The sequence below is a fragment of the Halichoerus grypus genome, chromosome 12, assembly GCF_964656455.1.
Source record: "Halichoerus grypus chromosome 12, mHalGry1.hap1.1, whole genome shotgun sequence".
Taxonomy (NCBI): Eukaryota; Metazoa; Chordata; class Mammalia; order Carnivora; family Phocidae; genus Halichoerus; species Halichoerus grypus.
In genome coordinates, this window is record NC_135723.1 from 53,189,528 (window position 1) to 53,209,037 (window position 19,510).

The following is a 19,510-nucleotide window of genomic DNA, read 5'->3' on the forward strand; positions in this document are numbered from 1 at the left end:
CGGAGTTAAGAGTCTCATATGGTTTGTCTCTCTGATTTCTTCCCATTCAGTTTTCCCTCCCTTCCCCTATTGTCCTCTGCACTATTCCTTATGTTCCACATATTAGTGAAACCATATGATAATTCTGTTTCTCTGATTGACTTATTTCACTTAGCATGATACCCTCCAGTTCCATCCATGTTGATGTAAATGGTAGATATTCATCCTTTCTGATTGCTGAGCAATATTCCATTGTATATATGAACCACATCTTCTTTATCCATTCAGCTGTTGAAGGACATCTTGGCTTCTTCCACAGTTTGGCTATTGTGGACATGGATGCTATGAACATTGGGGTGCAGGTGCCCCTTCTTTTCCCTACATCTGTATCTTTGGGGTAAATACCCAGTAGTGCAATTGCTGGGTCATAGGGTAGCTCTATTTTTAATGTCCTGAGGAACCTCCATACTGTTTTCCAGAGTGGCTGCACCAGCTTGCATTCCCACCAACAGTGTAGAGGGTTCCTTTTTCTCCACATTCTCACCAACATTTTTTGTTCCCTGTCTTGTTAATTTTAGCCATTCTGACTGGTGTAAGGTGGTATCTCATTGTGGTTATGATTTGTATTTCCCTGATGGCAAGTGATGTGGAGCATTTTTTTCATGTGTCTGTTGGCCATTTGTATGCCTTCTTTGGAGAAGTGTCTGTTCATGTCTTCTGCCTATTTCTTGACTGGATTATTTGTTTTTTGGGTGTTGAGTTTGAGAAGTTCTTTATAGATCTTGGATACCAGCCCTTTATCTGTAATGTCATTTGCAAATATCTTCTCCCATTCTGTAGGTTGCCTTTTAGTTTTATTGATTGCTCCTTTGCTGTGCAGAAGCTTTTTATCTTGATGAAGTCCCAATAGTTCATTTTTGCTTTTGTTTCCCTTGCCTTTAGAGACGTGCCTTGCAAAAAGTTGCTTTGTCCAAGGTTTAAGAGGTTGCTGCCTGTGTTCTCCTCTAGGATTTTGATATATTCCTGTCTCACATTTAGATCTTTCATCCATTTTGAGTTTATCTTTGTATATGGTGTAAGAGAATATCGCGTTTCATTCTTCTGCGTGTGGCTGTCCAATTTTCCCAGCACCATTTATTGAAGAGACTGTCTTTTTTCCATTGGATATTCTTTCCTGCTTTGTCAAAGATTGGTTGACCATAGAGTTGAGGGTCCATTTCTGGGCTCACGGTAACTTTTCTGACCCTAGACCATGAATCCCAAAGGTTTTAATTTATAGTTACATGACCATATCTCCCGGTTGTCCTGAGAAAGTTCCAGTTTGCCACTTTTGTCCAACTCAAGAGTGTCCTAGTCTGGATAATTCTCCAGATGGTCATCATAACATAAACCAAATTCTTCAAAATATACCTTTCTTTTTTTATTTTAAAGAAGGTACTGTAAAAATAATGGTAAAAAAAGACATAACAGTGTAACTATTTTCAGTTCTTCATAATTACATCTATTTGTTTCTAGTGTGCATATATATGTTACTCATAGGAACAAAGTTATTAGAAATAGAACTTACCCAAATTACTTTAGCTTTCTTGCTTTTATTTTTATTTATTTAGCTTTCTTTTAAACAAAAATGAAACACATTTACATTAAATAATTAAGAAAACTGAGACAAGAAGAATACAATCCATAGGCCCAGTAATTAAATACAGGCATTATGAGTATGTTGGTATATTTTTATATAGGTATAATCTTCTATGGATAAATTTTTTAACATAGTTATAACATGATACATAAACTTCCATATAATATTTTGTTATTAATCTGTTTCCACATTATTATTTAATCTTAATAACTTGTTCTGAAAGTTTTCTTCTCTTATAGACTTGGAATAGAATTTGAAAGAAATACTCATCTGCTTTATCAAGTACATCTGCATGGAGTGACCCTTTTCAGAGACTAGAGAACACCATACCAGATTCTAGTACCAGTCCTTCCAGTGACTGACTGAGCCTTAAGAAAGCTTCTTAAATTTTCTGAACTCCCAATTTCCTTTTCTGTAATGGATAAGAATAAAAATAAGAACTATAAAAGGAAATAGCAGTAATATAGCAGTACTACTAATAGTAATAATATTAGCTATCAGTTCTTGAGCACCAGAAAATTTTTAGTGTGCCTGTAGTATGCCAAAAGTATCCATTATTGTGCTAGGCATTTATAGAAAATACATTATTTCAAGAATAGTCAAGACAGTCTTGTAGAGGAGCAATAAAGCTGGAAGACTCAGATTAACAGATATTAAGGCCTGTTTTAAATTTGTAGTAGTTAAGACAGTATAGCATTGGTGCAATAATAGACAAACTGAATAGCAGAACAGTATACAGAATACAAAAACAGACACAAAGTAACGGTCACTTGATTTAATGACAAAGACAAATCTGCAGTGCAATAAAGTAAGAATGGTCTTTTCGGAAATGCTGTTAGGACATTTGTTTAACCAAATGGGAAAATGTACATTGATTCCTACTTCACATCACACACAAAAGTCAATTCCAGATAAATTATAGATCTAAATATGAAAGACAAAATGATAAACATAGTAAGGTAAAAGATAGGAAAACATCTATGTGACATTAGAGTAGAAAAAGATTTCTTAAAATAGGACACAAAATACATAAATTATGCAAAAAGTTGATAAATTGCACTTCACTAAAATTTTTTTTAATTCTATTCAGAAAGATATCATTAAGAGAGTGGAAAGACAACCATTTAGGGGTGGAAATCATTGTAATAGTATGTGACTAAGTCCTCATATATAGAATATATAAACAAGTCCTGAAAATTAACAAGAATAAGAGAGTTCCAACAGAAAACCAAGCAAAACCTGACAATTCACAACAGAGAATATCCAAATTGTCACCAACCATATGAAAAGTTGTTCAACTTTCTCAGTCATCAGGGAAATGTAAATAAAGCCACAATAGGATAGTACCCACCTACCAGACAAAGACAGAAAGTACCAAGTGTTAGAATATAGAGTAGCCATAACTCTCCTGCAGTTTTGGGAGTTTATAAATTGGGAAAACCACTTTAAAAAGCTGTTTGGTAGAACCTAAAAAAGCTGGGCAGCTCTTCTCAGTATATAACTAGAAGAATTCTCTACATGTGTTCATCCAGTAAAAATGTATAGGAATCTATTCATAACAGAAAAAAACCTGGAACTATCCAAATGCCAATCGGCAATAGTATGGATAAATAAATTGTGATATATACAAATGGAATTTTGCTCAGTAATAAGAATGAATGATCTATAACTATATACAACAAAATGGATGAATATCAAAAAACATAATGTTGAACAAAAATTCACAGACACAGAAGGGTATATATTGCATGGTTCCACTTATATAAAATACAACAGAATATCAAAACTAATCTATGCTGTTTAAAGTCAGGATAGTGATTACCGGCAACAGAAAATCAAAACTAATCTATGCTATTTAAAGTCAAGATAGTGATTACTATTGGTGTGGATGAGCAGTAACAATGACTGAAGAGAGCCTGAAGAGTTTCAGGGTGCTGGTAATGACCTTTTTTCAATCTGGATACTATGCATGTGGATGTATTTGGTTTGTCAAAATGCGTTGATCTATACATTTATGTGTACTTTTCCACATCTGTAAGATACTTGTTAAAAGAGGTGAAGACATATATTACCTTGAATTCATACCCCACTAGTTAAGTAATAGCCCCATTTTAGAGATGAAGAAAATAGTGAGTTTAAGGTACTGAATTACTTTTAGTTACTAATAACCAGGCAACTATTACATAGCTCAGATTAAATGATCTTTAGTTTCCTGTCTAGTTCAAGATACTATAATTTTATAAATCCACCAAATTAGTATCCAATTAACTTTCTGATTTTCTTTTTATGCTAATTTTTTGGCCTTCCTAATCTATTAAAGTCCAAATTTCTATATTCACAGGTAAGTTCACCTTGATATTTAAAATAATACTACAGGGGCATATGGGTGACTTAGTTGGATGAGCATCTGATTATTGATTTTGGCTCAGGGTTGTGAGATCAAGCCCTGTGTCAGGCTCTGTGCTCCATGGGGAATCTGCTTGAGATTCTCTCCCTACCACTCCCTCTTACTTATGTGTACACTCTCTCTCTCTCAAATAAATAAATCTTTAAAAGCAATAAAATAATACTACAATAAGCTTTCTTGAATATTGCAGAGTTTGTTATCTGTATTAATTTCATGTTTATTTTCTATACTTACTGTTTTGTAGGCAAGCAAAGGTCGGACTACAATTGTCATAGCACACCGACTTTCCACTATTCGAAGTGCAGATCTCATTGTGACTATGAAAGATGGGATGGTGGTGGAAAAAGGAACACATACTGAACTAATAGCAAAGCAAGGTCTATATTATTCACTTGCAATGTCACAGGTATGTTTATGTGACATAATGCTATGTTAGCAGGGTTTTTTTTTAACTTTTCAGAGATCATACCACAGAAGTCCTGAATCATAATCTTAGTTTTCACAAAGCAACCAAGGTTTATTTATAATTCCTCAATGAAGAAATTCAATGTGACTAATATCCTCTTCATTGTGCTAGATAATATAATGAAAATTAAAGAATTAACGAGTACATAGTACCTAATAGTTGCCAGGCACACTGCAAATAGGCTTCAAAGCTTGTACATGGCCGATCCAGAACAGTCTAACTCTATATACTGTCATCTTTTTATGAGAACACAAATTTAACACATAATCCCTACTTAAATACTGAAAACTTAGCTACAGAGGCAAAATGCAGAATCTTTCATACGGATGTTACAAAATGTAGAAATAACCAAAGTTGGTGGGGAGAAGGGGAGTTAGATTACCCATGGAAGGTTTCATGAAGAGGTCTTGAAGACTGGAAGGTGGGAGTTAGAAGAGGGAGAGAAGTCTGCGTAGGTGGAACAGCACCACGGAGGTAAGAAGGAACTTGGTGTGCAACAAACAGAAAGAACAACCTTCCTTCCATGAGTAAAGATGAATGTTGGGAGAACAATCAAAAAGTTATATTAGAAAGCCAAATCATGGAATTTCTTAGAAACCAGGCAGAAGAGGTTTTTTTTTTTCACTCTGACTTACTTTATTGTGTCAGAATCACCTAACACAGTGCCTCACACACAGTGGACATTCAGTAAATGCCTGCTGAATGAAGGGATGTACACACAAATGTATGTGTATATAAACCACATCCTCTCAGGTAGATCAGAAAGCTTATGGTACCCATTCAAAAGGAGGCATGAAAATGCTGGAGGCACTCTGGCAAATTCCTTTTTTTAGGATCCACATTTCTGCATGCCAGGTGATCTCACATAGTTTTTTCATTAGAACACGTTAATGTAAATTATAGGAATTAGGCTGTAGCTAACTTCCTCCTTCTGGCCCAGTCTTCTTCTCTTGACCTGGAAGGCAGTCTTCTTTTCAAGGGGTCATGTACAGACAACAAATCTCACCCCTTTGCAGTTTATATTACTTTTTCAACTTTCTGATTATATTTTTGATGTCAATATTATTATTTCATATATAAAGGACTTATACAACTCAACACCAAAAAAACAAATCCAATTAAAAAATGCGCAGAAGACATAAATAGACATTTATCCAAAGAAGACAATCAGATGGCCAACATGAAAAGCTACTCAACACTACTCATCATAGGGAAATGCAAATCAAAACTACAATAAGATATCATCTCACACCTGTCAGAATGGCTAAAACAAAAAACACAAGAAACAACAAGTGTTGGTGAAGATGTGGAGAAAAAGGAACCCTCATGCACTATTGGTGGAAATGCAAACTGGTGAAGCCATTGTGGAAAACTGTATGGAGAGTCCTCAAAAAGTTAAAAATAGAACTACGCTCTGACCCAGTAATTGCACTACTTGATATTTACCCTAAAAATGCAAAAACACTAATCCAAAGGGAAACATGCACCCCCTATGTTTATTGCAGCTTTATTTACAATAGCCAAATTATGGAAGCAACCCAAGTGTTCATTGAGTGATAAATGGATAAAGAAGATGTGGTGTATATATACAATGGAATATTATTCAGCCATAAAAAGTAATGAAATCTTGCCATTGGCAACAACATGGATGGAGCTAGAGAGTATAATGCTCAGTGAAGTAGGTCAGTCAGAGAAAGACAAATATCATTTCATTCATGTGTGGAATTTAAGAAACAAAACAAATAAGTAAAAGTAAAAAAAGAGAGAGAGAGAAACCAAGAAAGAGACTCTAAATATAGAGAACAAACTGATGATTACGAGAGGGGAGGTGGATGGGGGGGAGGGGAGGGTAAACTAAATAGGTGATGGGGATTAAAGAGTACACTTATCATGACTAGCACTGAGTAATGTATAGAATTGTTGAATCACTATACTGTACATGTGAAACTAATATAACACTGTATGTTAACCATAGTGGAATTAAAATTTAAAACTTAATAAATAATATTTCACAAATTAGGAAATTTAGAAAGTTATGACCCTCCATCTCCTCACCAAACTTGAAACTTCACATTTAAAACCCTAGCTTTCTCTACAATGCTAGAATGAATTATTTTTAAACATCTGCTATAAAGCAGTGATAATAAAAAAAAAACTTTGAAAATATAATCTTATATTGATTCAAAAACTGCCAGTTCCAATTTTATTTCACATTAGGCCGTATTTTCCTTTAAAAATAAAAGTTAGCTGTTATATGCCAGTTGAATTTGCATGATTTTCATTCCAGAGTAGACTTAATAATTTATGAAATTATGAAGTTCAATATTTTCGAACTAATAAGTACAATAATAAAAGAAAATAGCTATGGTTAAATTAACCCTATTTTGAGATTTTTTTAAAACCACTACACTCAGATCTCTTTGAAGTAACATGTCTTTATTTTTCATTATAACTAAACAAAAAACTCTATTATTAGGTCTTAGGTTAAAGAGTTTCACAATGTAAGGAAAATAAAAATGGAGTGTTTGTGGTATAAATGTACAAATACTTAAAACACAGTATTCAAAATGGATTAGTAGTCTCTCATTACCTAAAATAATGTTCATTCTGATAAAACAATACCATTTTTAATATTCAGTGAACAGCTATGATATTCTGGGTACTGCATAGTAAATATAACAATCCATGATATCTACATAGACAGTAACTCATTTCTGAAACTCTAGAAGTGTGTATTTGCCACCATGCCTATAGTGTCCAGATGAATCAGTTTATTAGAATCCATGATGATCATAAGTACTAAGAAGTTAATGTTGCTAAGAGAATCAATCCCAGGAAACATAGCAGTGGTTAGGATTATGGGCTCTGGAGACACTGTTAACTTGAAAATCCTGACTCTGCCACTTAATAGTTTTTAGGACCTTAGGCGAGTTATTTAAATTCTCTGTGCCTCAGTTTTCCAATCTGTAACATGGGGAAAATAATAGTAGCTTATTTATGAATTACTGTGAGTATTAAATGAGTCATTCATGTGAAGTGCTTAGAATCATTGTTGGCATGCTAAATTTTATTATATTACTAATATTAGCATTATCCAATCAAACTTTTTACAGAAGTTCAAACCATGAAGATTAATGCTGTAATTATTTATCTTGAACCTACATGATTATTTTCAAACCTATTCCTTTAGTCATACGTGATTATTTTCAGACCTATTCCTTTAGTGATTTTTCACATGAAAATTAAATAAAAACAGGTATAGATAGATATATACCAAAACTTCCTGTCATCATTATTTTGTCTAGCAGCCTTCTCGGCCTTCTTAGAAAAATTTATTATGAGAAGAGGTCAAAATTTTATTTTAAACTTGCCACAAAGTAAATAGCTCCTGAAAAAAGCCAAGTAAAAGATTTCTTTCTTGGTAGAGAAATTTATAGAAAAAAAAGAGAAAGTGATAGCATAGAATAATGTCTGATTAAAGGTGATAGGCTACTATAAGGCTGGTTAAAGTTTACTGTACTTTGAGATGCCTGATTAACAGTTGTTAAGCTCGTCTAAGAATCACAGTCACTGGAAAGCTTTCCATGTGCATATTCTCCTTTGCACCTAAATCCACCTAAGGCTTTCTGTCTCCCCTCCCCGTCTCTTCATGGGGAAGCCACAGATTTACTCACACCACATAGAGATGAGCAGAAAATATATAGTTCCTTTATTTCACGAAATTTGGTCTCATTTCTTTGAGTAGCAAGAAAAGCAAAAACTAGACTTAGAGCAATCTGGTTTAGAACTTCATCCTACCCTGTGATTTAAACAGTTTTGTTTTGTTTGTTTTGTTTTAAGTTGTTGTCTCTGGGATTTCTTATTCTCTAGGAGCTGATCCTACTGATTTGGCTTTCTGAACAGTTTGGAATGGGCCGCAGTTGCAGGCCTGGAAAGTGTTATTGTCTCCTGAGATTTCTCTCAGGCCCAGGGCCAGCATCACATTTAAGTGCCTAGCTATATGTTATAAATTTATAAGCTCCATAAAAGGCTAGGAAAAAGGAGTCAGAAAGAGTATCTTTGAGTCATCTCCCTCATAAAGCTCTTTTTACTAAAATCTGTCCCTACTAATGGAATAATTGTTTTGAACTAAGGCATTGTTTTCTCCAGCTAATTGTACGGGTCTTTGGAAAAGAAGGCACAACAAGCTATTGTCACCCACTAACATTTTAGTATAAGTTGGACTTATTAGCTCTCTATCAAGCCTGAAAACTTCAGTAAGAGCTGCACAGGAATATAGACTTTCAGTATCAGAGGCAATGCAGTTTTAGAGGGATGCTTAATAAAAGTCTTTTGAATTTTGAAAACATTTTTCTAATAGTAACATGTAAATTCTTCATTTAAGGATATTAAAAAAGCTGATGAACAGATGGAATCAATGTCTACTGAAAAAAGTATCAACTCAGTTCCTCTGTGCTCTATGAATAGCATCAAGTCAGACCTTCCTGACAAGTCTGAGGAATCCATCCAATATAAAGAGGTAATGGTTTAACTATCAACAAGTTTTATCCACATGTTCTTCAATTAATTTTTATTTAATTCTTGTAATATTTAGAATTTACGATAAAATATTACTATAATACTAAGTGTACAAAAGCATCAGTCTTTCCCAAACTTCACTGTAATATCACTGTGATGCTCTAAGAAAGTGGCCCTCAAATAAGACCATTTATGTCACAGGTCATTTTGGGGGCAAGAAAACTTTTTAAGAATGGACTTGTTCTTCTTTTTCTAGTTCCTCTGGGCATAACAGGAATTGGCTAGTGAAAATTAAGAGAACACTAAAGAATGCAGAGGTAGCAGATAAAAGTAGCAACCACTACTGAGGTTGACATAGAGACCCAAGGAAGAGTCCTCATTCTTCTCCCCCAGTCAAGGCTGAGATTCACGCCTTACTTCAGAGGGCACAGCTTTGGTTCACCGGATGGTAGAGAAGTTGCTAAGGTACCTCACTGGTGGAGTTTGCTGGAAATCTGTCCTGATGCCAGAACTCATTAGGTGCTAGGAGAAGCTATGGGGCACTGTTGGAACCAGAAGCTGGAGAGGTTGCCCTTTGCAGGCATTTGTAATCTGGCTAAAACACAGGCCAATGCTGTCTGGGTCCCCTGGTTACACCTCTCCTGGCCAAGCCAAGAACTGGAGAAAGCACTTAGTGGCCAAATAGGAGAAAACTGTACTCAGCAGGCACCTACTCCGACAAAACTGCAAGCAGAGCAGCGGAGAGAAAAGCTTATCCTGGAGGAGCCTTCCCAGGAAGCCACCCCAGAAAGAACAGGAAGAAAAATTCCCTCCTCCTGCAATGTTTTTCCAGTACCCTCAACAGATAGGGCTTGACATCTTATTAACTGGTAGAGGAAAAATGTTTATAAGGCAAAAGGGTAGATTTGGACCCAAGAGGTAATAAATCAGTAACCAAGACAGAGATGGTATTATTTTAAATAGAGGGAATAGCTAATATAATGGCCTGGAGTTGGGGGTCATAGTGACTAAGAAGAGAGGGATAGGCAGAGAGGTGTGTGAGATACTCAGGGACCAGATCTGGTAGCACCTGTAGACCACAATAACAATTTTAGATTCTTTTCTTACTCTAACAGAAAGTCATCAGGGGTTTTTAGCCAGTGGTTCATGACCCACAGGAAAATCTGGATAGAATTCAAAGGCAACTATCCTGAATATAAAAAAAATATCGTAACTTTTTTCCCCACCTATTGTTGATAAAAAATTAATTTAATTATGAATATAAACAATAAACTACATTAGTATTACCAGTGCCTATGATGTCACCAATGAAAATCACAGAAATTTTTTTTAAAGATTTACTCATTTATTTGAGAGAGAGAGAGAGAGAGTGCACATGAACGGGGGAACAGCAGAGAGAGAGAGACAGAGAGAGAGAATCTCAAGCAGACTCCCCACTGAGCTCAGAGCCGATGTTGGGCTTGATCTCATGACTCTGAGATCATGACCTGAGCCAAAAGCAAGAGTCAGATGCTTAACCAACTGAGCCACCCAGGCACCCCTAAAAATCACAGAAATTTTGATATCACATTATAGTTGTTATAGATATGTTAGAATACCTTCACACTCATCACTATTATATCTTGTTATTTAATGTGCTAATAATGAAGCACAACCATAACTACCACAACTTTGAATTTTTTGTTAAATATTTTGAATACTGTATTTCAATTAATTGGTTTTCTTTGAGACCTATGGGTTATTTAGCACATTGTTATAAATTCTTCTGGTAAGGAATCCTCAGACTTCACCGGTCTTCCAAAGGGGTTCGTGACACAAAGCAGGTTGAGAACTGTTGCATTAAGAGAATCTTATTCAGAAGAGTGCATGAACTGATTTATCTGATTTGGCTGCTGTGTGGAGAATGGTATTTGGGAACCAGAGTGGGATCAAGGAGAACAGGGTAGGGAAGAGATGATGGTGGTTAAGTAATGGACCTGATGGACCTGATTAAAGCTGTCTAATGAGAAATAAATTATAGATGGAGAAGCAGCTGAGATAGGAAAAATGTTAATTCAGGTAGAGAAGCAGTAGCCAACAAAGGAGCCTAAAGAATGACTGGAAAATAAAAGGAAAGCCAAGAAAGTGTAGTGTCATAGAAGCTGATGAAGAAAAGTGTTACAGCTTTAGGAAACAAACTGAGGGTTACTGGAAGGGAGGGGGTTGGGGGAGGGGTAAATGGGTGATGGGCATTAAGGAGGGCACATGATATAATAATGAGCACTGGGTGTTACATGCAACTGATGAATCACTGAACTCTACCTCTGAAACTAATAATACACTAAATGATAATTAATTGAATTTAAATAAAATAACCTTTTAAAAAATAAATAAAAAATGTAATTTCCCCTTGTTTCCTAAAAAATAAAAAATAAAAAAAAGAGGAAGAGATCATTTGTGTCAATTGCTGTGAAAATCAGATGAAATTAGAGATTTCTGCTTCCAGCCAAGGTAGGTTAACCGGGACTGGATTTACCTTTCTGCTTGAAACACCTAAAAACAAAACAACACATGTGAAACAGTTTTCTAACATTGGACATCAGGCAGAACAAGATCATGATCCCTGAGGAAAGGGAAACAAATGAGGAGAATCTTATCATTGGTCCAGGTTACTGCCTGGGTTGTTTCTAAGCCTCAGAGCTAGAAGGGAAACACATGCAGAACACAGGAAGCCAAATTAGGGAGCATCCTCAGAGCAAAGAACGAAATAGAACTGCTCAGAGTTCCAGAGATCTCCATAGGTTCTCCATTGAGTCTTCATCTGAGTACTGATCAGCACATTTATTGAGAAAACTGCCAAAGACAGAGGAAAGATCTACCAGAAAGGATGAAAGGAATAACCATTTCACAAAGGCTCACAAAGGGTCAGGAGTAGTTCTTATTCTTTTTTAAGTTTTTATTTTAAAACTGTCTCAAAACAGTTTTATTAGGGGCGCCTGGGTGGCTCAGTCGGTTAAGCGGCTGCCTTCGGCTCAGGTGATGATCCCGGGGTCCTGGGATCGAGCCCCACGTCCAGCTCGCTGCTCAGTGAGGAGCCTGCTTCTCCCTCTGCCTGCCATTCTGCCTACTTGTGCTGTCTCTCTATCTCTCTGTCAAATAAATAAATAAAATCTTTAAAAAAAAAAAAAAAACAGTTTTATTAAAACTGTTCCAGTTAGTTAACATACAGTATTATATTAGTTTCAAGTGTACAATATAGTGATTTAACACTTCATACATCACCCAGTGCTCATCAGAACAAGAGCACTCCTTAATCCCCATCACCTATTTAACCCATCCCTCCCCTCTGGTAACCACCAGTTTAAGAGTAATTCTTATTAAATGAGCCAGAGTGAGCAGTTTCTAAATTCATGGATCGTAGAGTTGGATATTAAGGAAAATATTACCCTGGGAGGTGGGGTGGAAAGGGTAGAAATAGCCCCATTCTAAATGCAGCTCTGAACCCAACTAACAAAACCTAAAAGCAAACATCAAAAGGATCAAACTATTTCCAAGTAATTTAAATGTGTTCCAGTACAAAGCTCAATAATATATATAAGAATTCAAAAATACTGAGGCACCTGGCTAGCTCAGTTGGTAGAGCATACAACTCTTGTTTTCAGGGTTGTAATTCAAGCCCCATGTTTAGTGTAGAGATTACTTAAAAAAATAAAATCTTTGGGGTGCCTGGCTGGCTCAGTTGGTTAAGTGTCTGACTTTGGCTCAAGTCATGATCTTGGGGTTCTGGGATAGAGCCCTGTGCTGGGTTCCTCACTCAGCAACAAGTCTTCTTGTCCCTCTGCCTCTCCCCCTCTCGTGCTCACTCTCTCTCACAAGATAAATAAAATCTTTTAAAAAAATAAAATAAAATCCTTAAAAAAAAAAAAAAAGAATTCAAAAAAACCCAGTGAGTAAAATTTAGTGTCTGGCATCTAATCAAAAATCACCAGACAAGTAAAGAAGCAGGAAAATAGTTCCCAAAATGAAGAGTAACTAAATCAATAGAAATAGACCCAGAAATGACACACTTGGTAGAATTAGTAGGAAAAGTAAACAGTTATTATAACTGTATTTCATATGTTCCAAAGGAAAGGCAAAAACATTTGAATAAACAATGAAATTTTTTCCCAAATTTGGTGAAAACTAAAAACTCACAGATCCAAAAAGCTTAATAAATTCCAAATATAAGAAAGATAAGGTACATTATGTGAAGGCACATCATAATAAAATTGCTTAAAACCTGAAATGAGAAAAATTGAAAACAAGCAGAGAAAATCAGCATAATATATATAAGGGGGAAAAATAAGAAAATCACAAACTTCTCATTAGAAACAATGCAAACCAGAAGACAATAGAGTGATATCTTTAAACTAAAAGGGAAAAAAAAGCTCAAATTAAAATGCTACATGCAGAAAAATATTTATCAAAATTGAAGGCAAAGTACAGAATTTTTCAGGGAAAAAAAGGCTAAAATAATTTATCACCAGCAGATCTGGCTACTAGAAATGTTAAATGAAGGCCTTCAGGCAGAAGGAAAGTGATACCAAATGGAAATCTGAATCTACACAAAGGAATGAAAAATATCAAAAATAGTAAATAAATAAATGTGTTAATATAATAATGGTTAAAAATGATTAATAATTCTTTTAAGTAAGCTCCATGCCCAGCAAGGGGCTTGAACTCATGACCCTGAGATCAAGAGTTTCATGCTCTACTGACTAAGCCAGCCAGGTGCCCTAATAATGTTTTTTTAAGTATGTTTTTAAAATAATTTACTTTTCTAAGAAAAAATAACATTATGGTATAAGGTTTATAACAGAAGTATAAGTAAAAATGTGTAAAAACAATAGCCAAATAACTAGCAGGGAGAAATGGAAATATTCTATTTTAAGGATCCTAAATGATATGCAATATTACTTGAAGGTAGACTATGACTTTAAATAGTAGTCAAAGTCAATTTCAGAGAAAAAAAAAATACCAGGAATGAAGAGGTTTTTTTTTTCCTCATAATTTTAAAAGGATCAATTTATCAAGAACTGAAAAGAGCAATAAAAATTCACAATTTTATTCAGAGATTTCAATACCTCTCTTAAATATTGATAAAACAAGTAGACAAAAATTCAGCAGGGATATAGATGACTTTAATAGCACTCTCAGCCATCGAAATAAGTCAAACAGAGAAAGACATGTATCATATGACCTCACTGATATGAGGAATTCTTAATCTCAGGAAACAAACTGAGGGTTGCTGGAGTGGGGGGTGGGGTGGGAGGGATGGGGTGACTGGGTGATGGACACTGGGGAGGGTATGTGTTCTGGTAAGCGCTGTGAATTGTGCAAGACTGTTGAATCTCAGATCTGTACCTCTGAAACAAATAATGCAATATATGTTAAGAAAGAAAAAAAGAAGAAGAAGAATGTAGCAGGAGGGGAAGAATGAAGGGGGGGAAATCAGAGGGGGAGAAGAACCATGAGAGACAATGGACTCTGAAAAACAAACTGAGGGTTCTAGAGGGGAGGGGGTTGGGAGGATGGGTTAGCCTGGTGATGGGTATTGAGGAGGGCACGTTCTGCATGGAGCACTGGGTGTTATGCACAAACAATGAATCATGGAACACTATATCTAAAACTAATGATGTAATGTATGGGGATTAACATAACAATAAAAAAATTAAAAAATAAATAAAAAATAAAAAAAATAAAATAAAATAAATAAAATCTTTAAAAAAAAAAAAAAAATAGCACTCTCAGCCAGGTTAACCTAATAGACATTTATAAAGGACTCCACCTATCAGCAAAAGAATACACATTCTTCTCAAATGCATCTGAAACATTTATCAAGATAGACCATATTCTTTTTTTTTTTTTTAAGATTTTATTTTATTTATTTGACAGAGAGAGAGAGAGAGACAGCTAGAGAGGGAACACAAGCAGGGGGAGTGGGAGAGGGAGAAGCAGGCTCCTGGCCTAGCAGGGAGCCCGATGCAGGCCTCGATCCCAGGACCCTGGGATCATGACCTGAGCCGAAGACAGACGCTTAACGACTGAGCCACCCAGGTGCCCCAAGATAGACCATATTCTAAGCCATAACACAGGTCTCAATATATTTTTAAAAATTCAAATAATGCAAAATATATTACTTAACCAAAGTAGAATAACATCAGAAATCAAAAACAGAGTGACACCTGGCTGGCTCAGTTGATAGAGCACGCAACTCTTGATTGCAGAGTTGTAGGTTCAAGCCCCATGTTGGGTGTATAGATTAGTTAAAAATAAAATCATTTATAAAAAAAGAAAAAGAAAAGAAATCAAGAACAGAAAGTGGCCTGGATATCTTGAAATATGTGGAAGCTAAGCAACTCCCTTCTAAATAATGTATGGATCAAAGAAGAAATCAAAGGAGAAATTAAAAAGTATTTTGAACTGAATGAAAATGAAACCAAACATAATCAAAGTGTATCCTGTGATCCAGCAATTGTACTACTAGGTATTTACCCAAAGAGTACAAAAATACTAATTCAAAGGGATACATGCACCAGATGTTTATAGCAGCATTATCTAAAATGGCCAGATTAAGGAAACAGCCCAAGTGTCCATCAACTGAAGAATGGATAAAGAAGATGTGGTAAATATACACAATGGACTATTACTCAGCCATAAAAAAGAATGAAATCTTACCATTTGCAATGACATGGATGGAGCTAGAGAGTATTATGCTAATGATTTAATATCATTGAGATGTCAGTTCTCCCCAAGCTGATCTATAGGTTCAAGTCAGAGAAAAACAAATACTGTATGATTTCACTCATATGTGGAATTTAAGATACAAGACAAACAAGCAAAGGGAAAAAAAAGAGAGAGAGAGAAGCAAACCAAGAAACAGACTCTTAACTATAGAGAACAAATTAATGGTTACCAGGGAGGTGATGGGGGGGGTGGATTAAATAGGTGATGGGGATTAAGGAGTGCACTTGTCATGATGAGCACCAGGTGATGTATGGAAGTGTTGAAACACTATATTGTACACCTGAAACTAATATTACACTGCATGTTAACCAACTGGAATTTAAATTAAAACTCATTTTAAAAAAATATATGAGATGAGACTTAAAGTAGTATTGAGAAAGAAATTTATACAACTAAACACCTATATTATATAAAAAGGAAAGACCTCAAATTAATAGTTATCCCTTAAGAGACTAGAAGGAAGAAAATCATAATAAAGAAAAAAAATTAATGAAATCCAAAGCTGGTTCTTTGAGAGCATCAATGAACTGAAAAACCACTGGACTGACTGAACAAGTTAAGAAAAAAGACACAAATTACCAATATCAAGAATGAGAGTGGTGACATCATTACAGGTTCTACAGATATTAAAAGAATAATAAGATAATCTTAAAACATTTAAGCAAATAAATCCTACAATTCAGATGAAATGGACAAATTCTTTGAAAGACACAAACTACCAAAGCCCACTCAAGAATAAATTAATTTAAAAAGAATAAATTAATAGCTTGAATAATCTTACATCTGTTAAAAGGAAATTGAATTTGTAGTGAAAACATTTTCCTTAAAGAAAACTTCAGGTCCAGTTGGCTTAACTGGTGAATTATACCGAACAGAAAATTGAAGAGGAAGGAGCTCCTATTCTATGAGACCAACATTACTCTGATATCAAAATTAGCAAAGATGTTACAAGGAAACAAAATTATAGATAAATATCCAACAATGAACATAGATGGAAAAATTCTTAACAAAATTTTAGTAAATCTAATGAACACTATATAAAAAAATAATACATCATCACCAAGTAGGATTTATCTAAGAAATTGATGTAAGGGGCGCCTGGGTGGCTCAGCTGTTTAGCGTCTGCCTTCAACTCAGGTCACGATCCCGGAGTCCTGGGATCGAGCCCCGCATCGGGCTCCTTGCTCAGTGGGGAGCCTGCTTCTCCCTCTCCCACTCCCCCTGCTTGTGTTCCCTCTCTCGCTGTCTCTCTCTCTCTGTCAAAAAATAAATAAAAATCTATAAAAAACAAACAAAAAAAGAAATTGATGTAATTCCTCTTATTAAAAAAATTAAAAGAAAAAACTAATCATCTCAGTCAATGCAGAAAATTCATTTGACAAAATGCATTGTCTATTCCTGATAACTCTCAGCAAACTAGGGATTGAAAGAAATTGTCTCAACCTGATAAAGGGCAACAACAAAAGATCTACAGCTAATATCATTCTCAATGGTGAAAGACTAAGATCAAGAACAAGGCAAGGATGTACACTTCCCACCACTTTTAATCAACATTGTGCCAAGTTCCAGCCTGTGCAATAAGGCCAGAAAATAAAAAGAATCCAGATAGGAAAGAAAGATATAAAAATGTCTTTATTCAGAGATAACATGATTATTTATGTAAACAATCCTATGGAATGCACCTCAAAAAAGGTATTAAAACAGGTAATTGAGCTTATTAGCAAGGTTGCAGAATACATGATCAATATACAAAAATAAAAAATAGGAATTGAAATTTTAAAAATAATGTCATATACAGTAGTATCAAAAATATGAAATACTTGGGGATAAATTTGATAAAAAATTATAAGATCCACACACTGAAATATATAAAATATCACAAAGAAAAATGAAAGGAGAGCTAAATGAGGAATATACCATGTATATCAAGAGTAAGAATGAATAAGAAGATTCAATATCATTGAGATGTCAGTTCTCCCCAAGCTGATCTACAGGTTCAAGACAATACCAATCAATATTTCAACAGGCTTTTTTGTAAAATTTGACAAACTATTTCTAAATGGAAAATCAAAAGGAAAAAATAAGCAAAACAACTTTGAAAAAGAACAAAGTTGGAAGATTTGTACTACCTAATTTCAATTCTTAGTATACAGCTATAGTAATCAAAATAAAGTGCCACTAGTACAAAAATAAACAAATAGATCAATAGAGCAGAATAGAGTTAAGAAATAGACCCACACATATATGGTTAATTGTATTTAGATAAAAGTCCAAAGGCAATTCAATAGTGAATGTATAGTCTTTTCAAGAAATGATGCTATACCTCTATACAACTATATACAAAATAATCATCCTCAATCCATACCTCAGATCACAGATAAAAATTAACTCAAAATGGATTACGGACCTTGCTATAAAACCTAAAGTTAGAAAACTTCCATAAGAAAATCCAGTAGAAAATCTTTGTGACTTTGAATTTAGCAGAGATTTCCTAGATACAACACCAAAAGCACAATTCATAAAAGAGAAAAAAATTACAAATTAGACTTCACCAAAATCAAGACCTTTGCTATTTGTAAAACACTTTTAAGAGATGAAAAGATAGGCCATAATCTGGGAGAAAATATATGTAAGTCACATATCTGATAAAGGATTTGTGTCCAAAATATCCAGAGAACTCCCAAAGCACAATAAGAATACCAGCAATCCAAATGAAAAATGGGCAAAAGATTTGAATAGACATTTTGCCAAAGAAGATGTGCATATGGGAAACAAGCATACAAAAAGATGCCAAACGTCATTAGTCATTAGTGCAAATTAAACTTGTAATTGAGATATCATGACACACCTAATAGAATGGTGAAAATCTAAAAAGACTGACTCTAGCAAGTGTTGGCAATGATGTCAAGCCACCAGTACTCCACATTTTGCTGGTGGGAATATGAAATGGTAAATTCATTTTGGGAAACAGTTTGGCAATTTCTTAAAAAGTTGAACATACACCTACTGCCTGGTCCAGCCATTCTATCTCTAGGTATTTACCTGAGAGAAATGAAAGCATATGTCCACAAAAAGTCTTGAATTTGAATATCCATAGCAGTTTTATTTGTAATAGCCAAATTCATGTCAACAGGTGAATGGATATATAAATTTTGGCATATCCATACAATGGTATACTGCTCAGCAGTAAAAATGAATGAAATGTTAATTTATACAATATTATTAATAAATCTCAAACTAATTATGTTGAACAAAAGAAGCCAGATGAAAAAGAATACACACTTTATGATTTCATTTATATAAATTTTTAGAAAATGCAAAATAATCTGTAGTGACAGAAAGCATGTCAGTGATTGTAGGGGAAGAGGATTGGCAGCTGAGAGGTGTGGGAGAGGGAGATTACAAAAGGCAGTAGAAAATTTCTGGAGGTAATGGATATGCTCATTATCTAATGGTTTCATGGGTGTATAGTTATATCTAAACTTACCAAGTTGTACATTTTAAATATATACAGCTTGCTGTATGAAAACAATAATAATTCATTATAGCTCTAAAATATATGAAATTTAAAATTCTTTAGGAGGGTTTGTTTCTTAACTTTTTTAAGATTTATTTATTTATTTATTTTAGAAAGAGAGAGAGAGAGAGAGCAGCAGCAGGAGGAGGGCCAGCGGGATGGGAAGAAGGAGATAATCTCAAGCAGACTCCCCACTGAGCACAGAGCCAGAGGCAGGGC

At 34.8% G+C, this 19,510-nt stretch overlaps 1 protein-coding gene across 1 annotated transcript in view; it reads left to right on the forward strand.

The window, feature by feature from the left end:
• Window positions 1-19,510, forward strand: part of ABCB5 (ATP binding cassette subfamily B member 5) — a 119,497-nt gene that overhangs the window by 53,422 nt on the left and 46,565 nt on the right. Inside the window, exons 14-15 of the mRNA XM_036113142.2 lie at window positions 4,270-4,431; window positions 8,876-9,010. Of these exons, the coding sequence (XP_035969035.2) occupies window positions 4,270-4,431; window positions 8,876-9,010 (297 nt within the window). The remainder of the gene's footprint in view (window positions 1-4,269; window positions 4,432-8,875; window positions 9,011-19,510) is intronic.